General features: G+C 35.7%; 1 protein-coding gene across 2 annotated transcripts; it reads left to right on the forward strand.

Moving 5' to 3' along the window:
* The first annotated feature begins 1711 nt into the window (after nucleotides 1-1711).
* LOC110161715 (serine/threonine-protein kinase 38-like) lies at nucleotides 1712-21562 on the forward strand. 2 transcript variants are annotated; one of them, XM_020926525.2, is made up of 14 exons: nucleotides 1712-2042; nucleotides 8927-9066; nucleotides 11562-11613; nucleotides 11700-11822; nucleotides 12710-12793; nucleotides 12872-12995; nucleotides 13603-13757; nucleotides 14264-14366; nucleotides 14454-14515; nucleotides 14594-14711; nucleotides 15497-15620; nucleotides 16061-16156; nucleotides 16597-16697; nucleotides 17596-21562. In XM_020926525.2, exons 2-14 carry the CDS (start codon nucleotides 8933-8935, stop codon nucleotides 17718-17720), a joined length of 1401 nt encoding a protein of 466 aa, XP_020782184.1. In that variant the 5' UTR covers nucleotides 1712-2042; nucleotides 8927-8932; the 3' UTR covers nucleotides 17721-21562. The 2 variants fall into 2 exon arrangements, with proteins under 2 accessions (XP_020782184.1, XP_020782185.1); XM_020926526.2 differs by having other exon boundaries at nucleotides 16597-16688.
* Nucleotides 21563-21847: the final 285 nt, after the last annotated feature.

Genomic DNA, 21847 nt, shown 5'->3' on the forward strand with positions numbered 1-21847 from the left:
CAGTCTGACAGGAGAGGTGGGCACCCTGGGACCAAGCTGTATAATTTGAACTATGCTTGGTCAGAACTACCTCAGCTGGAGGATATTTACCTATGGTTATGACTATGGATATTTACCTGTGTTTTGGGTTGATGGGAGAAACCTGGAGGAAACCAGATGCAAAAACATGTAAACTCCGCAGAGGAAGGACTCTTCTTGCTTTGAGTAATCCTTTATTATTAGTATGTCTTCAGCTCCAAAGCTCAAAATGCTTTGTTACACCATGTAATGTCATGTAGTGGTAGATTTCAGGTTAACAGCTCCTTTTACCTTTTGTTCAGTAGAGATTGGAAATTCCAAGCTAAAGTTATCCAAATGAATGTAGTGAAGGTGTATGGAGTTTTAAAAACAGACAAGAGCACTTCCTGTATGTATATCCCATATGATATCACAAGGTGGAACCGTGATTTTAAATACTCATAGACGTCAAACCACATTTATGTTCCAAAGTTTCCTTTAGAGAAACCAAAACCTACTTCATCCATCACAGAGACATAGTTTTCTCTATTCACAAGTATCCAAGTGTTTAAAGGCCTTGAATTTGTTGAAGTCTAAAATGTTTTAAACATTTCTGGTCTAAATCTAAATATAGGTGTTGTGTCACAGCTGAGTGGGCCCCATTGATGCAGAGAACATAAAAACAGCTCTGTCTGCAGCTCACCACACCCACAGACACAGGGCACACCCCAGGAGCTGACATCAGGCCTGCCCAGAAACACACAACGTCTCCAAATTAGGAAGGTTTGGACTTAGGGCCGTTAAACTTTAAGTTACTGTTGTAGTATTAGAAATAAAAATGAAATTATGAAAATTTATATATATATATATATATATATATATATATATATATATATATATATATATATATATATATATATATATATATATATATATATATATATGTGTGTGTGTGTGTGTGTGTGTGTGTAAAGCTAAGAGCAAACTTTTACTTACAACAAAATTTTGACTGCAGTATAACTATCACATTACTTATCTATAACACAGAGACCTTTAGCACATCAATACAAGTCAACAAGGAAATGAGAAAATTGATAACGCATTATAGACTGGGCTACCTATAGCCTATTGGGCCAACTTCCAAATAATAATGACTCAGATTTCTCAGACATAAGGACAAAGTTTATATAAATAGGCCTGTGATTTTATTGTCTAACGGTTTCATTTTGATCTTATGTTGGCTAGATCTAAGGTCTTCTAGGTTTATGGTGACTGGTTTTATGAATATGGTTTACTTTCATTCTCAAAGTCTATTATAGCAGCTGTTGTTTAGAATGACATCTACTTGACCTCTTTATAGCAGTTAAAAATTCTCCTTGTGTGACTTCATGGGTTTTATTTGGCGGAATAATTAAAATACAAAAAAATACTATAAAGTAAAGTAATACAATATATTTCAATGTGTTTTCATGGTCATAAGTCTCGTTAAATTATATAATACAGCAAATACACTAAAATAACTGTGCCTCTTTTATATGCCTTGGAGCCCTATTCATGAGCGTCATGTTTAGAGAGAGGTGATTGGCTGAAAGGCGGGACATTTGAACAGCTATGGCTACTGCTATTGGTTACTATGTATTACTAAATCATTTGTCGCGCTCTGATTGGTTAATGCACCTGTCTATCAAATCCTACACCGCTGCGTCGCCAAAGCGTCAAATGAGAGATCCGACGGTCCCAGGAAGCAGCGATATCATTTAGCTAAAAGACAGGACAAACGCGGGATTTCGAGATTAGATTTGTTCATGTATAAACGATAAATATTTAAATTTTATCTCAAGTTTACGCTCGTTTAAACCGGTGATCTATACGTGGTTTTGCAATGATGAGAGCGATGTTTACTCTGCAGCCTTAGGTGCCTCTGGATGGTTGCACTGCTTAAATATTGAGCTGAAATTTGGACAAAAGACCAAATTGTTCCTCTGATTTCACCTGTCTTGTGGGCTGGCGCCGAGCCAATTTTGACTCTGGAGCAGGACACGGAGGTAAGCGCAAATGCTTGGTGTTTTTTGTGGTGCTGTTGGGTTGAATTCATCATTAACATGTCAGAGATCAGCGTTCATATGTTAAGTAAATCTATAGTGTACAGTCACAGCGTGACAGATGCGTGCTCCTGTGTTTTACAACGTGTTTTGACGTCTTAAATGTCATAAATCCGATGTTACAAATGATGAAAACGTCTAGTGTCTCTGAACCATCTACCACGTTTAGCCCTGCAACATCACTATGCTGTTTTAATCGTTCATACACTGGATTTAGTTTATGATTGCTCAATGAAACACTTGACTTCTTAATAGCCTACATAATATTCAGGCTTGCCTCTTTTCTAAGAAGCCATTAAGAACCGATGGCTGGAATGACTCTCTCTCTGTTTTTGGTCCTTGTTTTGTTTTTAAGTTAAAGGATCACCATAGATTCTGTTGCTGCTTGTTAATTTTCTACAGTAACTCAGTACAGTTCTGTAGTTTGGGTCAGGGAGCCGTGAAGGAAAAAAAAAAAAACAGGGAAGTTTGTGGTCACCATGTGTGTAATGTGTGTGAATCACCTTTTTCTCCAGACACCCCTTGACGTATATAGAAAGAAAAAACAAAACAAAAACCTGATTCAGTGGAAGGCTGTAAAACTCTAAGCTGCCTCACTTGAGTATTGAAATTATTTATCATCTAATGATTGCCATCTAATTTAGTAATATTATATTGTGATGTGTGAGCTACTGTGTCCAAATAATTTCCCCAGTGGATCAATAAAATTAGTTAAGTAATTGAATAACTGTAATAATTGACTCCAAAACAAGTCATGTATTGAGGGATTTTCTGCCAATTATTAATATAGTGGTAGAAGTAAAATCGTTGTACTTTTCTACCATTATACCGGTGACATTAGTGAGCCATCCCTTCGCACACATGGGGTCCAAACGTCATTTACAACAAACAGTTTTTTTTGACAAAAATATAAATTTTTTCATCTATATACCAACATTTTGAGCTGTGGTAGTTCAGTAATGCAGTAAAGTGTATTTGGATAATGTATCTGATAATGTTGTGAATATTATATTGTAGATATGCTAAAGTTATATTTTTCTGTCTGTACTGTCCACTCAAACGAAAAACCTTACCCAATATAATTAAAGTTACATTTTCACACATTTCTCTTGGATTGCGAATTGCAAATTATTGTAGCCAAAAATATAATGAGATATTAATTTTTGTCAACATAGCCCACTCCATTTCTAGATTAAAACAATATTACTATTTGTTAATAAGCAGTTGTGTTGCTTGGAGATTGTTTCTCTGGTTCCTTATTTCCTTATCCTTGTTTTTCCTTGTATTTGCATGTGAGTATTTGTTAATGTAATGCTCTTTCTTTAGTCCATGGAAACTCTGTGTGACTGGACTCTTTCATTGAAACGGAAAGGGCTTCCTGTGCACTCACTCTTTACTGTATCCAGGGTGGAGTAAGTCTGGCTTTACTCCTCAAACTCAAGAATCTAACACCAAACTGAGAGCTCCACCAACACAAATCCATTCAGTCTGGAGCAGTGGTTCTCAAACTGTGGTGCAGGTACAGCTTTGGTACTCTGGTCACTTCTGGTGGTACACAGCTACTAGGTAAAGGAGTATTTTGAAGTTATGATATCCTTGTTTATTTATATTGATTGAGTCAGCATTGTTTTGTTCTGATTCAAATCCTGGGTTAGTTTTGCATAAGTCCTAGGGAAATAACTTGAACAGAGTAACTGACAACATCAACATCACAATATAATAACAAAAAAATAAATGGTGATAAAATTAAAAAACAAAAAATAATCTTATTTTGTAAAATTAAGATACAAATACACATATCCTGTTTTATACATTATGACTTAGTATTTATTGTTGAGTCCTGGTTTGGTACTGGTTTAATTCTGGCATAATGTTTTGTGTTTAAGTCTTGCTTTAGTCCTGGTTTAGTCCTTATTAGTCCAGGTACAGCATTGATCCAGGAAGTAGCCAATACCTATAGTCTTCCTTTTGTTACTTTGTCTTTTTACAGATTAAAAACATTGTTGGTTAAATCCCGGTTTAGGTTTGTAGTTGGCTATAAGTCATAGCAAGTGACGTGATAGGTTTGTATTTATTATACTTTATTGTACTGTGAAAATATGACTGTTCCTGCACAATTGTATGATACAGTATAGGGATTTACATGCAAGCTGTGTTTGAGTCCACTTTTCTAAAACTTTTTTTTTTTAGCTCATGCATAAAGGAAACTGTTGTTCACTTCTGGATTAGATAATTGTTTCTTTGGTCTTGTTTCCACTGGAACATTTGCACACTTCACTTGAGTGGATTTTCCATTTTGTGAAAGAGGGTACATGGCATCCCGAGTTAGATTAGTGTTACTGGTTCCGAAAAAGGCCTCTGAGGTTGTTTATAAATCGGTAAACATTTCACTGATTCACTCACTGACTCCTCCCTTCTGCTGTTGTCCCATATATAAATACTTAAAATCTAAATAAGATAATTTGATGATCTACACTGCTGACAATTGTGTTTACTTGATGCAAATAAACATTTTCACAACAAACATGTCTGAAAACATGCATGCTGTTTTTGGAGGTGGTGTGATGAGAGAAGAAAGAGAAGCAGAGAAAAGCTGGATAAAGTAGTTATGATTTCACATGCAAAGCTCATGACAGCCGTACGCTGTTTAGCTGGATGTTTGTCTCAAAGCAAGAAATATTCTAACCATAGTGTCTGCATTTGTTCAGACTGCATTCATGAGTCGGGGAATGTCAGACAAAAAACGTTTGAGCATCTTAACAAGTTCACAAGTCAGTAGTCTTGAAATAGATGTTATGCAATTAAATCACAAGTATCAAATATGTCCCGTTTAAATAAAACAAAAAAACAAATCCCTCAAGTTTAGACCTCTACAAACATTCTGGTCCAAATTTTGTTTGTTTTTTTGGATTAGTTCAGCTTCTCTCGTAGATTAAACCTCCTGGATGTGTTTAAGTTGCCTCTACAATAAATTTTTATTTGAAAACAAAAAGTTAAATTTCAATACTTGCGCTAATCAAAGCTAGATTGTCTCTCAAAGCTGTGCAGGTCTACTGTGTCACCTGGTATCACACTTTCCACCTCTACTGATGTCAAATCAGAACTTAATTTTACCCTTTAAAACTCAGTTAAATATAAGTTTAAGTATAGTAACTTAAGTATAGTCGCTGCTGCGTCTAACATTTAGCCTCTCTCTTGTTGATTGACAAGTTTAGCTGCTCTATTAGAAATAGCAGTGATGCCTGTAGGGCTGAATACCTGTCACATGTTCTGTACCACAACATGGAGCCACTGCCCTAATCGACTGTGAGCGCTATAAACACAGAACTACATCCAGGTCTATAAATGTGCCATCTGTCATTAGGAGGCTAATAATATTGTCAGGACATTTCTTTCCTGTGGTGCTGGAGCTGCGTTTGGCCTCAGGGTTAAAACTGAACCTGCTAAAGTGGGACCAGTCAAATGCATATTCAACCTGAGGAGCTGGTTGTGTGGACACAGGGAGGAGGAACTTGGAAAGTTTCACAAGCCAAGGGTTAAGTAGGATTTGAAATGTTTATGGTTAACAGTGTATTATTTAAGATAATATTCATTACTGTATAACTGTATAAGTCTGCATTTCTGTAGGTAATTTTTACAGATATCTTTGGCTAATACTTAAATCTCAACTCATTTAAAGATGAACGTTGACTCATTTCTGACCGATGTTGACAAAACACTGTCTGAATATTGTTATGCTCACTGATCCCACTTGTCCGTTGGCCTTTTGTTCCGGTCACTTTACCCCATCTGATGAATAAATGCGTATGTGAGTGATTGGGTGAGTCCTTTGCATGCCCAATGATAGCATGCAAACCTAACATTTGTGATTCATTTTGTGATCAAAAGTAATAATATCGAATAATAATAATAATAGCAATAATATCGAATTATTGATCAGCTGAGTTAACAATAGTGTTCATTATTTGTGTTTTTGGTATACCTGAATTAAGAGGGTGTGACTAACAGGCGGAGTAACCAATCAGAGAGACACATGCTCAGTTCACGCCAAAAACAAACATGGAGGTAAAGGTTAAAGGATTCTGATATGAGAATATTTGAGAGGAGAGACACGTGCTACAAATTAGCAGCTGTGTTTGGATCATATCAAGTTTGGATGGAGGCTTTTTATGCTCTGTGGTTCAATTCCAGATCCTTCTGTATTGTAGAATGTAGAAGGGACTAGCCGGTCAGGCAAGTGTTTTGTGTCTGACCTTTTTTTGCAAACAAACTCTACTTTTTTTTATTGTGTTGTGTCTCCTGTTTGTTCTTTAAATGGTTCAAGGGGATTGTCACGTTTTAGGGTCATAGGCTTGGTCTAGTCAATATTATTCTTTTGTGCAACATTTTCTGCTCTAGGGCTGGGTATCATTAAGAAGTTGCTGATACGATACATACCTCAATACATAGGCCACGATACAATACATATCTCGATACAGTGCACGTTCGATTCAATATGATATATTTCAAATCGGATCGATACGGTTCAATTAAAAATAAAGGCTAAATCATGGCTGTGATACTAAAAGTCTTTCTTAAACTACTTCTTGTACAAACTTCATTTGAAACACGCCCATTTTAATAATCAAAACTGTGAAAATGTCAAATGTGTTGCATAAACGACTTCCCTTTCTCTGAGCATGCAACAAAACGAAGTGCTGTAACAAAATAATTTAGTAAAACATACAAAAAAAATACTCTTGGCAATATATCGCTACAGCAGCCCATGATACTGATACTGTATCATCACATTAAATGATACGATATATTGATATTTTGATATTTTGCACACCCCAATTCTGCACCAATCATTTGAACTTTAAAATGTTTTCTTATTGTGACAGGTAGGCCTATTCATCAATACTGTTGTGTAAGTATATGGAGCTAATGGTAGTTTCACATGGATAAAGGCACAGACTCAAATTACCTGATCACCTATGTTTAACATTTGACTGGTCTGATTGGCTCATTTAGTTGATTTTCACTTTATATTTTAAAGATCCCTGTCACTATTTTAAAGAAATATGCTCAATCCGACTGAGCCTAATTTACAGCTTATGCCCCTCTGAACTGCCCCTCTTCCCTGCGTCACCACCCTCCAGGACAGCTGTGTTCTTTCAGTTTCTTTAATGATTTTCTCAGAAGTCCAGAGGAAGTTTGTTGTTTTTGGGTGATTGTTGGAGCGCAGAGGGGAAACTGGCCTAGGTCTAGACCAAACAGGGTCCTATCAGAGTCCAGCCCAGAGCCTTTATCTCTGTGTGAGCTAATGCCCGGACTGCCCTCAAAAACATGCAGCATACTTCTAATATTCTGTGCATGCTTTTAGCCTGAGCTCATTGAGGCTCCTGTTTGTGAATGTCTGCAAGCTAGGCATAGACAATATTAACAAAAATGTATTGATATTATTTTGGGGATCTCATGACTATAATATATGATTTTTATATGATAAACTACCTATAACTTATCATTTTATACCCATTAATTGATGGATTGCATTGTACCTATTTTTAATGAGGTATTTTGCAGCCTTTTAAATTGATTTATAGTAGAAAGGGGTAGTAGAAGAAGTTTGCATATCTCTGAAACAACAAACGTGATGTTATAAATGTTTCGACATTTCCCCCACCTCTACTGTAGGCAAATAAACCTAACATAAACCTATGCAGGATTTGAGTTATGTCATACTTCATAATTTAGCAGGGCCTGGCCAACAGATCCAATAGAGATAGATCAATATCAGTGATGAGCATTCAGAGAAACCTCATCCTGTGACTGCTTTTTTCACATGCTTGATTGCCCTGCACAGTACAGGATTGTGTAGTGATGCATGGTGGGATCACATACTGTATGTCTAATCTTTATGATCAATCTTTTGAAACAATATTTGAAAGTCATAAACTGTTAGCTCTCAAACTTTAACAATATAATAAATGTTAAAGAGGTTGAAAGCTGACGTGTGCCATGTACCGAATCACTGCATCAGCCCAGTGCAAAGGAATGTAGGAGTGCAGCTTCTATGAATCTTTTAAAGGTCCTATATTATGCTAAATTGACCTTTGTGACCTTTAAGCCATGTTATTATGTTGTTACCTCATCAAAAACATATTTGGAGCTGTGTTTTGTTTAATTCACACATGTTTGAGTAATTTTTTATTATTAAACTGTCTACATCTCCAAAGCTCAAAATGCTCTGTTCCACCTTGTGATGTCATGAAGTGATAGTTTTCAAGTTAACAGCTTCTTTTACCTATTAGTTCAGTAGAGACTGGGAATTCTAAAGCTTAAATCATCCTAATGACTCTAGTGAAACTCACTAAATCTGCAGGGTTTGTGTGTTAAATGTGTGCAACAAAACACAACTCCAGGTGTGTTTTTGATGAGGAAAGGGTTAAGAAAATTGTACTGATACACAAAGTAGAAACATGAAATTATGGGTGTGTTTACAGTTTAGTTGTCCTGGTTTGGTCCAGGTTTGAGTCCTGATATAAACTTGGTTTGATCTTGTTCAAGTCCTGGTCTAGTTCAGGCCCAATTTTGATGTGTGGTCAGATGACTGATTCAACTTTTTATAGCTTAAGGAAATACAGGACAACTTCAACAAGTTAAAGTTCAAATATTATGAGATGATCTTGGCCAAAAGAGAAATCAATCTTTATAAACTGACTGAATGGCCTAACCCTCAACCTATATCTCCTCATTTTCTTGTTCTGTCCACCGAAGCCTATAAACCATAAAAATTAAATATATTACATCACAAAGGTATAATTCTTGTATTTTCTTTCATTCAGGAAAGTATGGCCATGACGGGAGGGACAGCAGCGGCCCTTCCCATGAGTAACCACACGAGAGAGAGAGTGACCGTGGCCAAACTAACGCTGGAGAACTTTTACAGCACTCTGCTCACTCAGCACGAAGAGCGCGAAATGAGGTATGAACCATGAAAACATAACTCTGTTAACTCTGCACCCTCACAGCAAGAAGGTCCCGTGTACGATACGATGTACAATACTTGGACCATGTGGAGTTTGCATGTTACAATGAGCAGACTATGGTGGCCCCCCATAGTTTAAAAAAAAATATGGATTGTATGTACCATCTAGTCTCAGTAAAAATATGTGCGTTATTAGGCCTATAATAAGTATGTAGGCATTGTTGCTTTACAATCTGAATTATTAATAGTATCATTCCACACATTTTTGATGACCAGCAGACATAAAAAGTTCAAAACCATACCACAAATGAAAATCGACCAAGGCTTGTTGACTCTTCCCATAAACTGGGAAGAGTGGAAACTGTCAACTAGGGGAGCACCGATCCAGCTTTTCCAGTTCCGATACTGATCTTCATACTACAGCTTTAAGTGTTTGCCAATACCCAATATATACCCAAAATACCAATGCAGAGACTGAAAACATGAATTTCCTTTAAACAAAAATAAGACAAAACTGATCCAAATGTGTTATTTATCTCTCGAGTAACCACAGAACAACTTTGTGTATATAAAAGTTCAACAATTATGAGACCTTCTTGGCCGACTATGACCAGTAAATAGTCTGATTAAATTGATTTATTTGTCCAACCAGGATATCAGCTGAACCAGTATTTGGTAGCCAATATCTGATACTGTTTGCTTTATGTCTTCTTGACTAACAAGTGGATTTTCTATTATGCTTCTTCAGCTATCATGTCCAATGTTTTTGTCATTAGTGCTACAGTTCTTATCAGTAAAGCTACATTTGATCTGGATTTGTCTACTTCACATCTGGGGACACAAATAGGTCATGTTTATGAAATGTAAAATCAAAATCTTACCTACAGTTCTTTTAAAGGGCCTATATTACGCAATTTTCTGATCTATGTCATAATGTTGTTATCTCATTAAAAAACATACCTGGAGTAGTTTTGTTTCATTCACACAAGCCTAGGTCAAGTCTCAAACAAAAACACTCTGATCCATTTTGTGATGCTATATGGTAATACAAGACGTGCTCTACTGTATTTTTTAACTTCATGCACCTTCATTTGAATCATTTGGATAGTTTCAACTCTAGAATTGCCAATCTCTGCTGAACAAAAGGTAAAATGTAACTTGAATACTACCGTTTCATGACATCACGAGATAGAACAGAGCATTTTGATCTTTGAGTAACTCTTTATTATTAGTCTGTCTACATCTCCAAATGTGTGAATGAAACAAAACATAACTCCAAGTATGTTTTTGATGAGGTAACAGCATTGTAACAAGGCTTAGCTCACAGGAGTCAATTTTGTGTAATATAAAATCTTTAAATAAACTAGTTTGTGTTTCGTGTGAACAGATTAGCCTGACTATTATCTACCTGAAAACCTGGCTCAGTTTTACAGCATCAGATGTCACTGCTCTGTGTTCTTCACTAAACGCACAAAGCCCAGTGGATAAACAACTTGTCCGCTCTCGTGTTCTGCGATCTGATCCATGTTCACTGTAGTCCAACTATTACGGTTTCTCAAATTAACACCAGGTTTGTTTACATGTCCTGACTGGGTTTGGATATCTAATATCTGCCTCTACACAAATGTTAGGTCAACAGGCTAAGGATAGTTAAAGTTTGATGTAACTTTTGTGTTTATATACCAGAGCTGAAAGAGTTTGGAAAAAATTAATTTGTGATTGTTATAGATTTGCAGTTTAAATTTGAAATCAAGATTTACTTCACAGTGCATATTTTAAAGGATGCTATTTTCCTTATCTAATTTCTTATATTACACTATTTTATAATCTATGTTACAATGTTTTCTCATCACAAACATACTTGGAGTTGTGTTTTGTTTCATTCACACATTTAACACACAGAGTGTTTTCTCAAACAGAAAACAATATGCTTCACTATGTTTTTAAACTCCATACACCTTCACTAGAATCATTTGGATAATTTCAGCCCTGGAATTTCCAGTCTCTACTGAACTAAAGGTAAAAGGTCACACTTAACTTCAAAACTACAGCTTCATGACATCACAAAGTGAAACAGACCCTTTTTGAGCTTTGCAGATGTTGACAGACTAATAATTAGGATTACTCAAACACATGTGAAAGAAACAAAACACAACTAGGTATAAAGTAGCAGCATTTAACATGGCTTAAAGCTCACAAGAGTAAAGTTTGTGTAATATAGGATCTTTTAAACACATCAGGGAGCAGTAAACTGATATATGAACTGCTAAATTAATGAATACTGTTATTACAGTAATATTTGCAGAGATCTAAACAACAGAGTTAGCAAGTTTTTTTTATGAGAACCCGTGGAGACAGGATATCTTGTTCACTGCAAACTGCATTATAATATCCAGTCTTTGTAATTTGGTAATTGCAAACATTCAAATGGTGATTGCACTTTGATAGCGATTAATTTTATAGCCCAATTAAATGCATTTTCTATTTTCCAGGCAGAAGAAGCTTGAAAAGGCCATGGAAGAGGAGGGTTTACCAGATGAAGAGGTGAATTTAATTGAATGTATTGTATATCATTTTTATAATGTTTTGTGCATTATATTTACACATTTCTGTTTGTTTACTTGTTACAGAAAGTCATGCGCCGCTCACAACATGCCCGAAAAGAGACAGAGTTTTTGCGGTTGAAAAGGACTCGACTCGGACTTGATGATTTTGAGTCTCTAAAAGTGATTGGACGAGGAGCTTTTGGAGAGGTGAGTTTTAAAATCACTAATAATTACAAAAAAGTAGTAAATATTGGTCAGTATATCTCATAATAAAGATGATTAGTGCTAAGTAATGCTGCATACACAAAGTGTCTTTGTTTCATATTATGTAGATTTACAAGCTTTTTTTTTACAAGGTTTTTACACAAACCCTGAACTAACTTTGAACACTATAATACAAGGGACTTATCATATCCTGTCTCTTAAAGCTAACACACTATTCATTCCTATAGTGTACAAAAATATTTTCTAAATTAATCGCATAAAATTGATATTGTATACAGACATTCCTCAAATATAATTGCCCCATTAGAATATTTCCTTTCTTCTGGTCACAAGCATGTTACATGTTTTTTGTTGAAATTTTTATTATGTTGAAAAAATGCTGTATATTTTGCATTTTACGTTTTCAGTTCAATGCAGTTAGAACAGAACACGATTACAATAACAACTGCCCAAAGTGCTTCATGTGGAGGACAATTTAAAGGTCCCGCTATTTTCTGATCTATTTTATGTTTTTTTTTTTCCAACACACCAGGAGTTGTATTTTATTTCATTCATAAGTGCTGCATATTTAGGCTGAGTTCTTCCCTCAAACAGAAAACACTCTTTATGATGTCTTGTGGTAATACAGGAAGTGCTCCTCTGTGTTTTAAACTCTATACACCTTCACAAGAATCATTTGGAAAATTTCAGCCCTGGAATAGCACCTCTACTGAACTAGAGGTAAAAGGGGCTGTTAACTTGAAAACTACTGCTTCATGACATCACAAGGTGGAACAGAGCATTTTGAAATTTCGAGATATAGACAGACTAATAATAAAGAACACAACCATTTTTATTTGCCAAATTCTTAATTTGTTGTCAATCCTCAGGTTCGATTGGTTCAGAAGAAAGACACAGGACACATCTATGCCATGAAGATCTTGAGGAAAGCTGACATGCTGGAGAAGGAACAGGTAAGGTTGATCATTATTGTAACTATATTTTAACTTGACTTTCAAAGATTATGCAGTGATGGCATTTTCTGGTCCCAGGTTGCCCATATCCGAGCAGAGAGGGACATTTTGGTGGAGGCGGACGGCGCATGGGTTGTTAAGATGTTTTATAGTTTCCAGGACAAAAGGAACCTCTACCTCATCATGGAGTTTCTACCCGGAGGTAAACTTGGATTTCTCAATTATTTCAAACTAAGAGCCATTGTCCCCATCTTTAAACCATCCCTAAAACTTTTTTTTTCTTAACTTCTTTTTTTTTTTATGTGAAAAACAGAACTAGTTAATTTTAAACTACTTGCAGTGGTCCAAAGTTATTCCTCACTTACCTAATGCATTTACAGCAATGAGTTTGTAAGCACTTTTCACAGCAGCAACGCTAACAACAACTTGCATGATAATACTTCTAATTATAAGATAATGAAGCACTTTCTAACTATATGCAGACAGCACACAGCTCACTTCAAAGCTTCACCTCAAAAGCAGCTTACACGAAATGTATCTCTATTGTATTTTACTCAAATATATGGGAATAAAATCAGGTATAGACCCTTTTGACTATTTTACTTAATCACTTCTAAACAAGGAAGTGACTTAAAAATAAGGCTGAGATCACATGCGCTTTACATGTAAACTTTTAGAAGAAGCCAATAGCTGGGTCTTAATGAAATGGAATGCTACCAAGTACTATAATTGTGATTCTGATATGAACTTTTTTTTTTTATCACCCACCCACCTCTACAATGATATTCTGTTTTGTACTGTGTTTGTAGGAGACATGATGACCCTACTGATGAAGAAGGACACTCTGTCTGAAGAGGCCACTCAGTTTTACATCGCTGAGACGGTCCTGGCCATAGACTCCATTCACCAACTTGGGTTCATTCACAGAGACATCAAACCAGACAACCTGCTGCTCGACTCCAGGGTACGAGCACAGAATGATGTAAAGCAAAATGATGAAATAACCAAAGGTCCTGTTGATTTGTTTGGGTCTAGGGTGCAGCAGTTATTCCTTGTTAAAGCAGACCTATTATACAAAATCAACTTTTCTTCTTTTCCTTTCATAATCAGTGATATGCTTAGGATTTGGCAGTGCCGCAAAGTCATTTTGGTTATGAAAAAAAAAAATTGCTGCTCACTAGCATGATCTGCAGTTATCTATTAGAGGGGTTAACAGCTGCATAGCTCTTTGTTGGGATGCCGTTTTTGATGATGCTTGCTCCCATTGTGTATCACAGTTTTCTAACACGGTATTAAGTCATTTTGGATGAATATTATGATTCAGTATTATTGTGATTTGAAAATGTACATATATTGTGATTTTAAAATGTACATATTATAACATAATGGATCAAACTTGAGTCAGTTGTAGTAAATTAAATAAAAATATTCTAGATGGTGTTAATGATTTATATCTTTTATGTATTACAGGGCCACGTAAAACTGTCAGATTTTGGCCTGTGTACGGGACTCAAAAAAGCTCATCGAACTGAGTTTTACAGAAATCTCACGCACAACCCGCCCAGCGACTTCTGTGAGTGTAACATTCATCAGTAAATATATAACTTATTATAAACTGTACTCAACAAAACGTTTAACAACCACTATTTTTGTGTTGTAGCTTTTCAAAATATGAACTCTAAAAGGAAAGCAGAAACATGGAAAAAGAACAGACGACAGCTGGTAAGAAAATACCAACTACTTCCAACAGTTTTACTGCTATTGAAGTTACAGTATTTGAGTTTGTCCTCTGTGTATCAGGCCTATTCCACAGTGGGAACCCCGGACTACATCGCCCCAGAGGTCTTCATGCAAACGGGCTACAACAAACTGTGCGACTGGTGGAGTCTGGGTGTCATCATGTACGAAATGCTCATCGGTGAGTAGCCATTTATAAGGACAATTTATTTAAGTAAATGTAATTCATCAATTCATTCATCTAATTAGCTTTATTAAAGTGAGCTTAAAGCCATTTTAGAATGTTGTTACCTCTTAAAAACATACCCGGAGTTGTGTTTTGTTTTCATTCACACATGTTTAAGTAACCCTTCATTATTACTCTGTCTACATCTCTTAAGCTCTGAATGCTCTGTTCCACCTTGATGTCATGGAGTGGTCTTTTTTCGAGTTAACAGCTACCTTTCACCTTTTGTTTAGTGGCGATTGACAATTCCAGGGTTGAAATTATCAAAATGATTCTAGTGAAGATGTAGGGAGTTTAAAAACACAGTGGAGCACCTCCTGTATATGACATTACATTTCAGTTTGAGAGAAGAACTCAGCCTAAATATGCAGGATTTGTGTATTAATCATGTGTGAATGAAACAAAACACAACCGAACATTATAACATAAATCAGAAAATAGCATAATAAGAGCCCTTTAACAGTTATGGCCATCACAATTCACCATGTCATTTCTCACTATGCAAAACGATGTCATCATCATAGAAGATCATAGCCACAGTTGTTGTTTTTTATGTTCATATAATTTATTTTGTATACTGGTGTATATATTACATTTTACACACCTTAGTTTTCATGGTGTTTATTGAGGTCAGTAAATTGTTTCCTACTGTGCATAGGCATGTGCGTATAACCTCTGTCTGTTAGTGTTTGACCATAAATATTTGTCTTTTAAAATGACTGGTTGCTGTTTTGCTGCAGGTTATCCTCCCTTCTGTTCAGAGACGCCTCAGGAAACCTACAGAAAGGTCATGAACTGGAAAGAGACTCTGGTCTTTCCTCCTGAAGTCCCCATCTCAGAACGTGCCAAGGACCTAATACTGAGGTAATGTGTCTGTCCTGTACTATTACTACAAGCCTACTATTATAGCCACTGCACCTACTATTAACACTGCTACAATGAAAGGTACTATATTACACAAAATGTACTCCTCTCTGCTTTTAGCCACGTTAGAATGTTGTTACCACTTCAAAAAACCTGGAGATGTGTTTTGTTTCATTCACACATGTTTGAGTAACCCTTTATTTTTACTCATACATTTTTACACCAACAGCTGAACTATGACCCCGCCTAGTGGTAGAAACGTTACATGTGTCATGTCTGTTACCTACAAACAAAATGGTTAATCATGTCACATAATTAATTACATTTTGAGCTTACCATCAGCTCACAAGTTCAGTGCATTCAGTTAATTAACACGAAGTTGATTTTAAAATAAATACTTGCTCAGGCTTTCTTTCAGTAATATTTGGTGTCTCTTTCAGGTACTGCACAGATGCCGAGAACAGGATTGGTGCTGTGAGCGTGGACGAGATCAAGAGTCACCAATTTTTTGAATCAGTCGACTGGGAGCACATCAGGTAAGTTGCTAACCCTGTAATGAAATGCATGTGATTCTTGGTGTAGTTGAGTGGTTTATATTTCAGAATTCTGTCTAACATTAAAGCTCCTGGGCATTTGCACATTGAACTAGATCTAAACGTAATACTTAAAAAAATATACAGCAATTCAATATTTTTCCATAACCCTTCAGCTCCAGTGTAAAGCTTTAAAATATGCAATATTGAAAACATTATCACCAACCTCAAATACAAATCAGGAGTTACAATTTCGTGTACTATTCAGAATGCTGTAAGCCATAATAATGTTCAGTACATAGATTAAACTTAGACTTAGACTTTTATTGGTCCACAAGGACATTTTTTGGACACTGTAGCTCACACATTACAATATATTATAATAACAAAGAGTAAAACATAAATGGTAATAATAAAGCACTATATTTTACTCTTCTCTGCAGGGAGAGACCGGCAGCCATCTCTATTGAAATCAAAAGCATCGACGACACTTCAAACTTCGATGACTTCCCTGAGTCGGACATCCTCCAGCCAGGTATGACCAGTAAGTTTGCCTTTTTTTTTCTTCCTTTTATTTTGTTTAATTTGATTTAAAACAACATTTATTTATTTTGTGCCTATTTATTAAATACAGTCACTAGTTAAGGTGTGTAAAGTGTCTTGCCCAAGCACAGAACAACAGTTTTTACTAGTCAGATCTGGGATAGAACCTCCAACTGCTCCATCACAACCTCTCTACCATCTGAGCCACTGACTCCCTCAATGCAGATTGTTAGTCCTGTCATGCTAAAAAAGTATGATATATTGCTAAAGTAAATATAGATGATAAAGAGTAATATGGCAACTAATTTATGCCACTAACATAATAACCCAAGAGCAGATTTAAACCACAAAAACTATTCTAATGTACAATATTACATTATAAATCACAAGCTGACATAAATAAACAGAATGAAACAATTTAGTTCTTAGTTTGCATCTGTAATGAGTCATAGAAGTTATGCATTCAACCTTTTACGGCTTGAATTTCATCATAGTGGCAAAAAATAACAAATTTTCCCAGTAGTGTTAAGAAAGTTACCCTAAAAAATATAGTTCCAGCTTTTATATTGAATGATAAATCAATATAGTAATTATCAGGCCAACATATTGTTTTAACGTTCCTGGTTAAGACAAGGAAATTTGAGATGGTTCAGAGGGATAATGAATGATTGGGTAGAAGTTGTGGTCAGATCTGCCAGATACTGGGGCCTAAAGGAAGACCAAAGGATTTACTGAAACTGTACATACATTATTAAATTATAGAAAAGGGGATGCATTGGAAGTTCAGGGTTCAAGGTTTAAGGTTTCTTTTATTAGTACTGGAGGGTAAATATGTTTGCAGACATGGATCACGCTGTATGTAGTAAGTATTAACTTTTTTTGTCATGTTTTTGTCACAGCCAACTCAACAGAACCAGACTTCAAATCCAAGGACTGGGTCTTCCTGAACTACACATACAAGCGTTTTGAAGGTTTAACACAACGAGGCACCATCCCCACGTACATGAAGGCAGGAAAAGCTTGACTTCCTCATACCTATAAACATATGGACTATACGGACACAGGGTCATTGGGCCATATAGAGCCACGCTGGATCTATTTCATCACATTTAAAGAAGCATTGTGTAACTTTTCTGGTGGAGAATCCGTCAAGTGTTTTTTCTCCATTGTTGTTTTTGCTTTGTCTGGAATGTTTCACAGTATGATAGTAAACCTTTTTTTTTTTTTTAATCTTCATAGAGTACCAAAGCAGATCAAGTTACAGGTCAGTTCTGTGGAGAGCCAAACCCCACTCACAGTCAATTTAATTTTGTCTAGGTATTTTTGAGCTATAAAACCACCTGTAATTTAATACATGTAAGGAAGAGCTGTTTAATGTCATACTGTGGAACATTGCAGGCAAAGCAGTGGCATATCCATAGAAACAAACAGGTGACAGACCCCCAACGAAAATGTTACATCGTGCAGCTTTTAAGTCTGTTTTGCGTCCAAGAGTAAAGAAGAAAAATGCATTATCTACTTCTGCAATACCTCTGATATTATATGTTAGCCATAGCTATATAGCGTCTCACTAGCTAGGACACTAAATTAGCGTATCTGCATGGTTAGCGGCGTACTAGCTTTGGGAAATCACTGCCGCAAAAAAACTGTGTGACATAAAAATGCTCAATTAAATGTTCAGAGGGTGGTGGCTACGTTAGCTCTGAGCAAACATGTGGAAGACAGACAAAGTGGAAAGCAATACAGGTTCAAATCTATCCCTCAGTTGCTATAAATATGGAGTTTTGTTGTTTATTAGCATCCTAGGTTTGACGTTTGGACATTATGAGGTATTTCCTTGTGGAGTTTAGCATTTATTACTGATGTTCAGAGTTCCCCATCAATCTAAAACATGCACAGCTTAGATGTAGACATATTATGATAACAAAGAGTAATAAATATATATCAAAATAGGTCTTTCAGGTAAGACTTGGTACTTTCCATCAAGATCTAACACAAGACCTGTCCCTATTTTAATTTTTAACTAAACCAGACCACATTTTGTTGCTAATAAAACATTCTAGTCAAATCAAATTTAAGAAGTCAAAAACACTGACTTCTATTGTATGTCTATTGTTGATTAAAAGCCATAGAATGAAGAGGCATTGTTCTGGAGTTTGGTGTTAAAAGTTAATTGTCAAAGTTTGTATTTTTAATAGAAGGGGAAGATAGCACAGAGGTGGTTTTATAGGTTCTGGTAATAAAACAGAAGGCCCGTAAAGATATACTGTACTGCTTAACAGAGAACAATAGCATGACTGTTCTCATCTAGACCAATATTTTTGACATCCTGCCAGCATTTATTATTAGATATATTATGAGTAAGCAACAATTTGTGTTTTCCTGTTTTCAATGGTAGTCAAGTTAGATGTACCCAGTAACTTTTCAGAGTAGTCCTACTATGTTATCAATATTAGGCTCCTTTTAAAACCACGCATAACTAAAATGTGCAACTTATTTGTATGAAAACAAGAAATTTCAATCAGTTTCCTGCCCCTTGAGTGTTTCAAAAGCATAATAGGTTATATGACAAGTAAAAATACGTTCCTCGGCTCTTCTATCAGTCGTCTGGCTCCCACAAGTCCTTGCTCAGAGCTAGTTAGGTCAGTCGCTAAAGTTAGTAACCAAAGATCATTAAGATGTAGCAATCACCTAAAATAACTGCACTAAACTTTAAACTACCTTAAAAGACATGAAAGCTATGGTCTTGTATCTATTTGGGCAACACTCGCTTGGCTTTGTAACATTAAGGCTTATTACTGGGAGGACACAGACTGATTTTGCCATTGTAGACATAGTGGACTTCAAACGCCATTTCTAAATAAATAAGCTGAATACAGAAGACCAAGATGGCGGCTCTGAATCTCAAATGCAAAATACTTAAATTAAATTCACTGGTCCAATACAATGGCTTTTCCTGATGTGTAGCTTGGTTTAAATGGTCCGTTTATTGTAAGTGAGATGAGAAAAGCTTTGAGAGATTGTGTTTTCAAATGCTTTTAGAGAGATTTCAGTTGCTATATTTGAATGCAGGTCTCAAAAAGTTTAAATTGGTAAAAATGGTGTTGATAATTAATAATTTTGAATTGTGCACTATTATAAACAAATGCAAGTAAAGTTAAAAGGGTCATGTAAAAATAGTACTAAAAATATTTATAAACTTTACTTGCATCCCCCATTTTAATATATTTTAACAACAAATTTCCCAGCTTTAATCATTTAATAAATTAGATTCAGAATTAGAAATCTCTCTATGGGCTTTTGTAAATATGTGAACAGTGATGCATCTTGGGACCTTAGAAAAACACATGAAGGACAAATCTGCTTGTGGCTTTTGGCGAACAGTAGTTGTGTGATTATATAAGACACGACCTGCTCTCAGCCTGAAACAAAGGCAGCGTACGGTGTAAAGATGAAGTGCTATTTTTGTCATGTTTTGTGCTGTAACAGAAGGTCTATAGAGGACGGAGATTTAATCTGTGTTTGAGACGATGCAGATCTGAATTGGGACTTGAATATAACACCACGTCACTTTAATGGGGATGATAACAATTATAGGAAATATTTAAAAGATCTATACTTTGTAATACAATTAATCCCTATAGGACCAAACTAGCTCCATGGCCCTTATCTGTTTTAAAGAGTTTATTTAGGCTATGTAAAAGAGATTTAGTATAACTGTACTAAACTACAGAAGGGACAATATTAAATAAAGCCTAATTTTAACAACAAATTTTCACCTCAGCAGTTGACCCACCGCTGGCCTCCTGTGATTGGTTGGTTGTTTTTGTTAGTTGTGGCCATAGACTGTGTAAAGAAGTGGACCAAGGGAGTATGATATCACCCATAGTGTTCAGCTCCAGTCAAATGAAGCTCATGGGTCTAGCAGTTTTAGGAGCAAATTTGGAACCAAGCTTCATATTACGAATAGGAATGTATTTTCAACAAAACAGCAAAATCAAAACAGCAGGAGCACATAGAGCAAGTTAATACAAACTCACAGCAGCAGTTACAGAGAGAGGAGCCACAATTTTCCAATGTAAAGTCAATTGGAAACAGTCGATGGAGCCGTAAGCGTCCACATGTGCACTTCCTATTTGGAACGCGGCGGCTGACGGGTTAGCTCTGTCCATTTATATATACAGTCTATGGCATACCGTACTAATTATTTTGGTATTGGAGTAAAGAATGCTAATGCTGCTACATATTATTTTTCATTTAGTTCAAATGTAATTCCTTTTTATTTATGTATTCATATATCATAACAGCACAAAACTTGTAAAATTGGAAATAATGAGTTACAATTCTCTATAACTATGTTTGGTAGTTGGTGCTTTTATAATTACTTTCTGTCAATCAAGTTAAGTTATTGATTATTGATCCTTGTTAACCTTAAACATGTATTTTTGACAGAGTTATATAATATGTACACCTCAACTGTCAAAGCAAAAGTTAAATTATGTTTGTTCTTTAAACTTTTTTCCCCCTCATGTTTTTGACAAGTTGGTTAAACTGTAGGTGGGTCTTAGCAGTGGGTCACCTGTCAGTCACTGCTGTAACCTCTACACTATAATAGCTCTGAATTCTAGCTATTAAAAGATATAATATTTCCCATGCAAAAAACTGGATTTTATGCCGTCGATGAAAGACTAACCCTGGACCTGTGTGGACCTGGTCTTTGTTTTGTGTCATGAAGTGATCTGTACATATAGCTGTAGAATAAAATGTCTTTAGAGTGAATGGGAAAAGCTGTTAATATGTTCATTCACTGGATTTTATGTTGATAAAAAGCTTAAAATAATAAAAACAAATAGATTCAAGCTGTAATTGCATTGTGTACTCTTTTCCATCTGTTGTGTTTTATGTTTTGTTTCACTCACACATTAGTCTGTCTGCATCTCCAAAGCGATCGTTTTCAAGTTAATAGCTATGTTTTATCTTTTGTTCAGTTGAGGATGGCAATTCCAGAGATGAAATTATTCAAATGACTCTTGTGAAGATGTATGGAGTTTTAAAAGACAGTGGAGCACTTCCTGGATTACCACATACATACACATACACATACACATACACATACACATACACATACACATACACATACACATACAACTG

This window comes from Boleophthalmus pectinirostris, unplaced genomic scaffold, assembly GCF_026225935.1.
Source record: "Boleophthalmus pectinirostris isolate CB_2022bp ecotype Guang Dong unplaced genomic scaffold, ASM2622593v1 HiC_scaffold_56, whole genome shotgun sequence".
NCBI classification, from domain to species: Eukaryota; Metazoa; Chordata; class Actinopteri; order Gobiiformes; family Gobiidae; genus Boleophthalmus; species Boleophthalmus pectinirostris.

Excerpts from the sequence above, each read along its gene's own strand:
- LOC110161715 (XM_020926525.2), top strand. The coding sequence starts at position 8,933 with ATGGCCATGACGGGAGGGACAGCAGCGGCCCTTCCCATGAGTAACCAC. Across the intron at positions 12,794-12,871 it reads ACATGCTGGAGAAGGAACAG|GTTGCCCATATCCGAGCAGA; the intron begins GTAAGGTTGATC and ends TTCTGGTCCCAG. Across the intron at positions 13,758-14,263 it reads ACCTGCTGCTCGACTCCAGG|GGCCACGTAAAACTGTCAGA; the intron begins GTACGAGCACAG and ends TATGTATTACAG.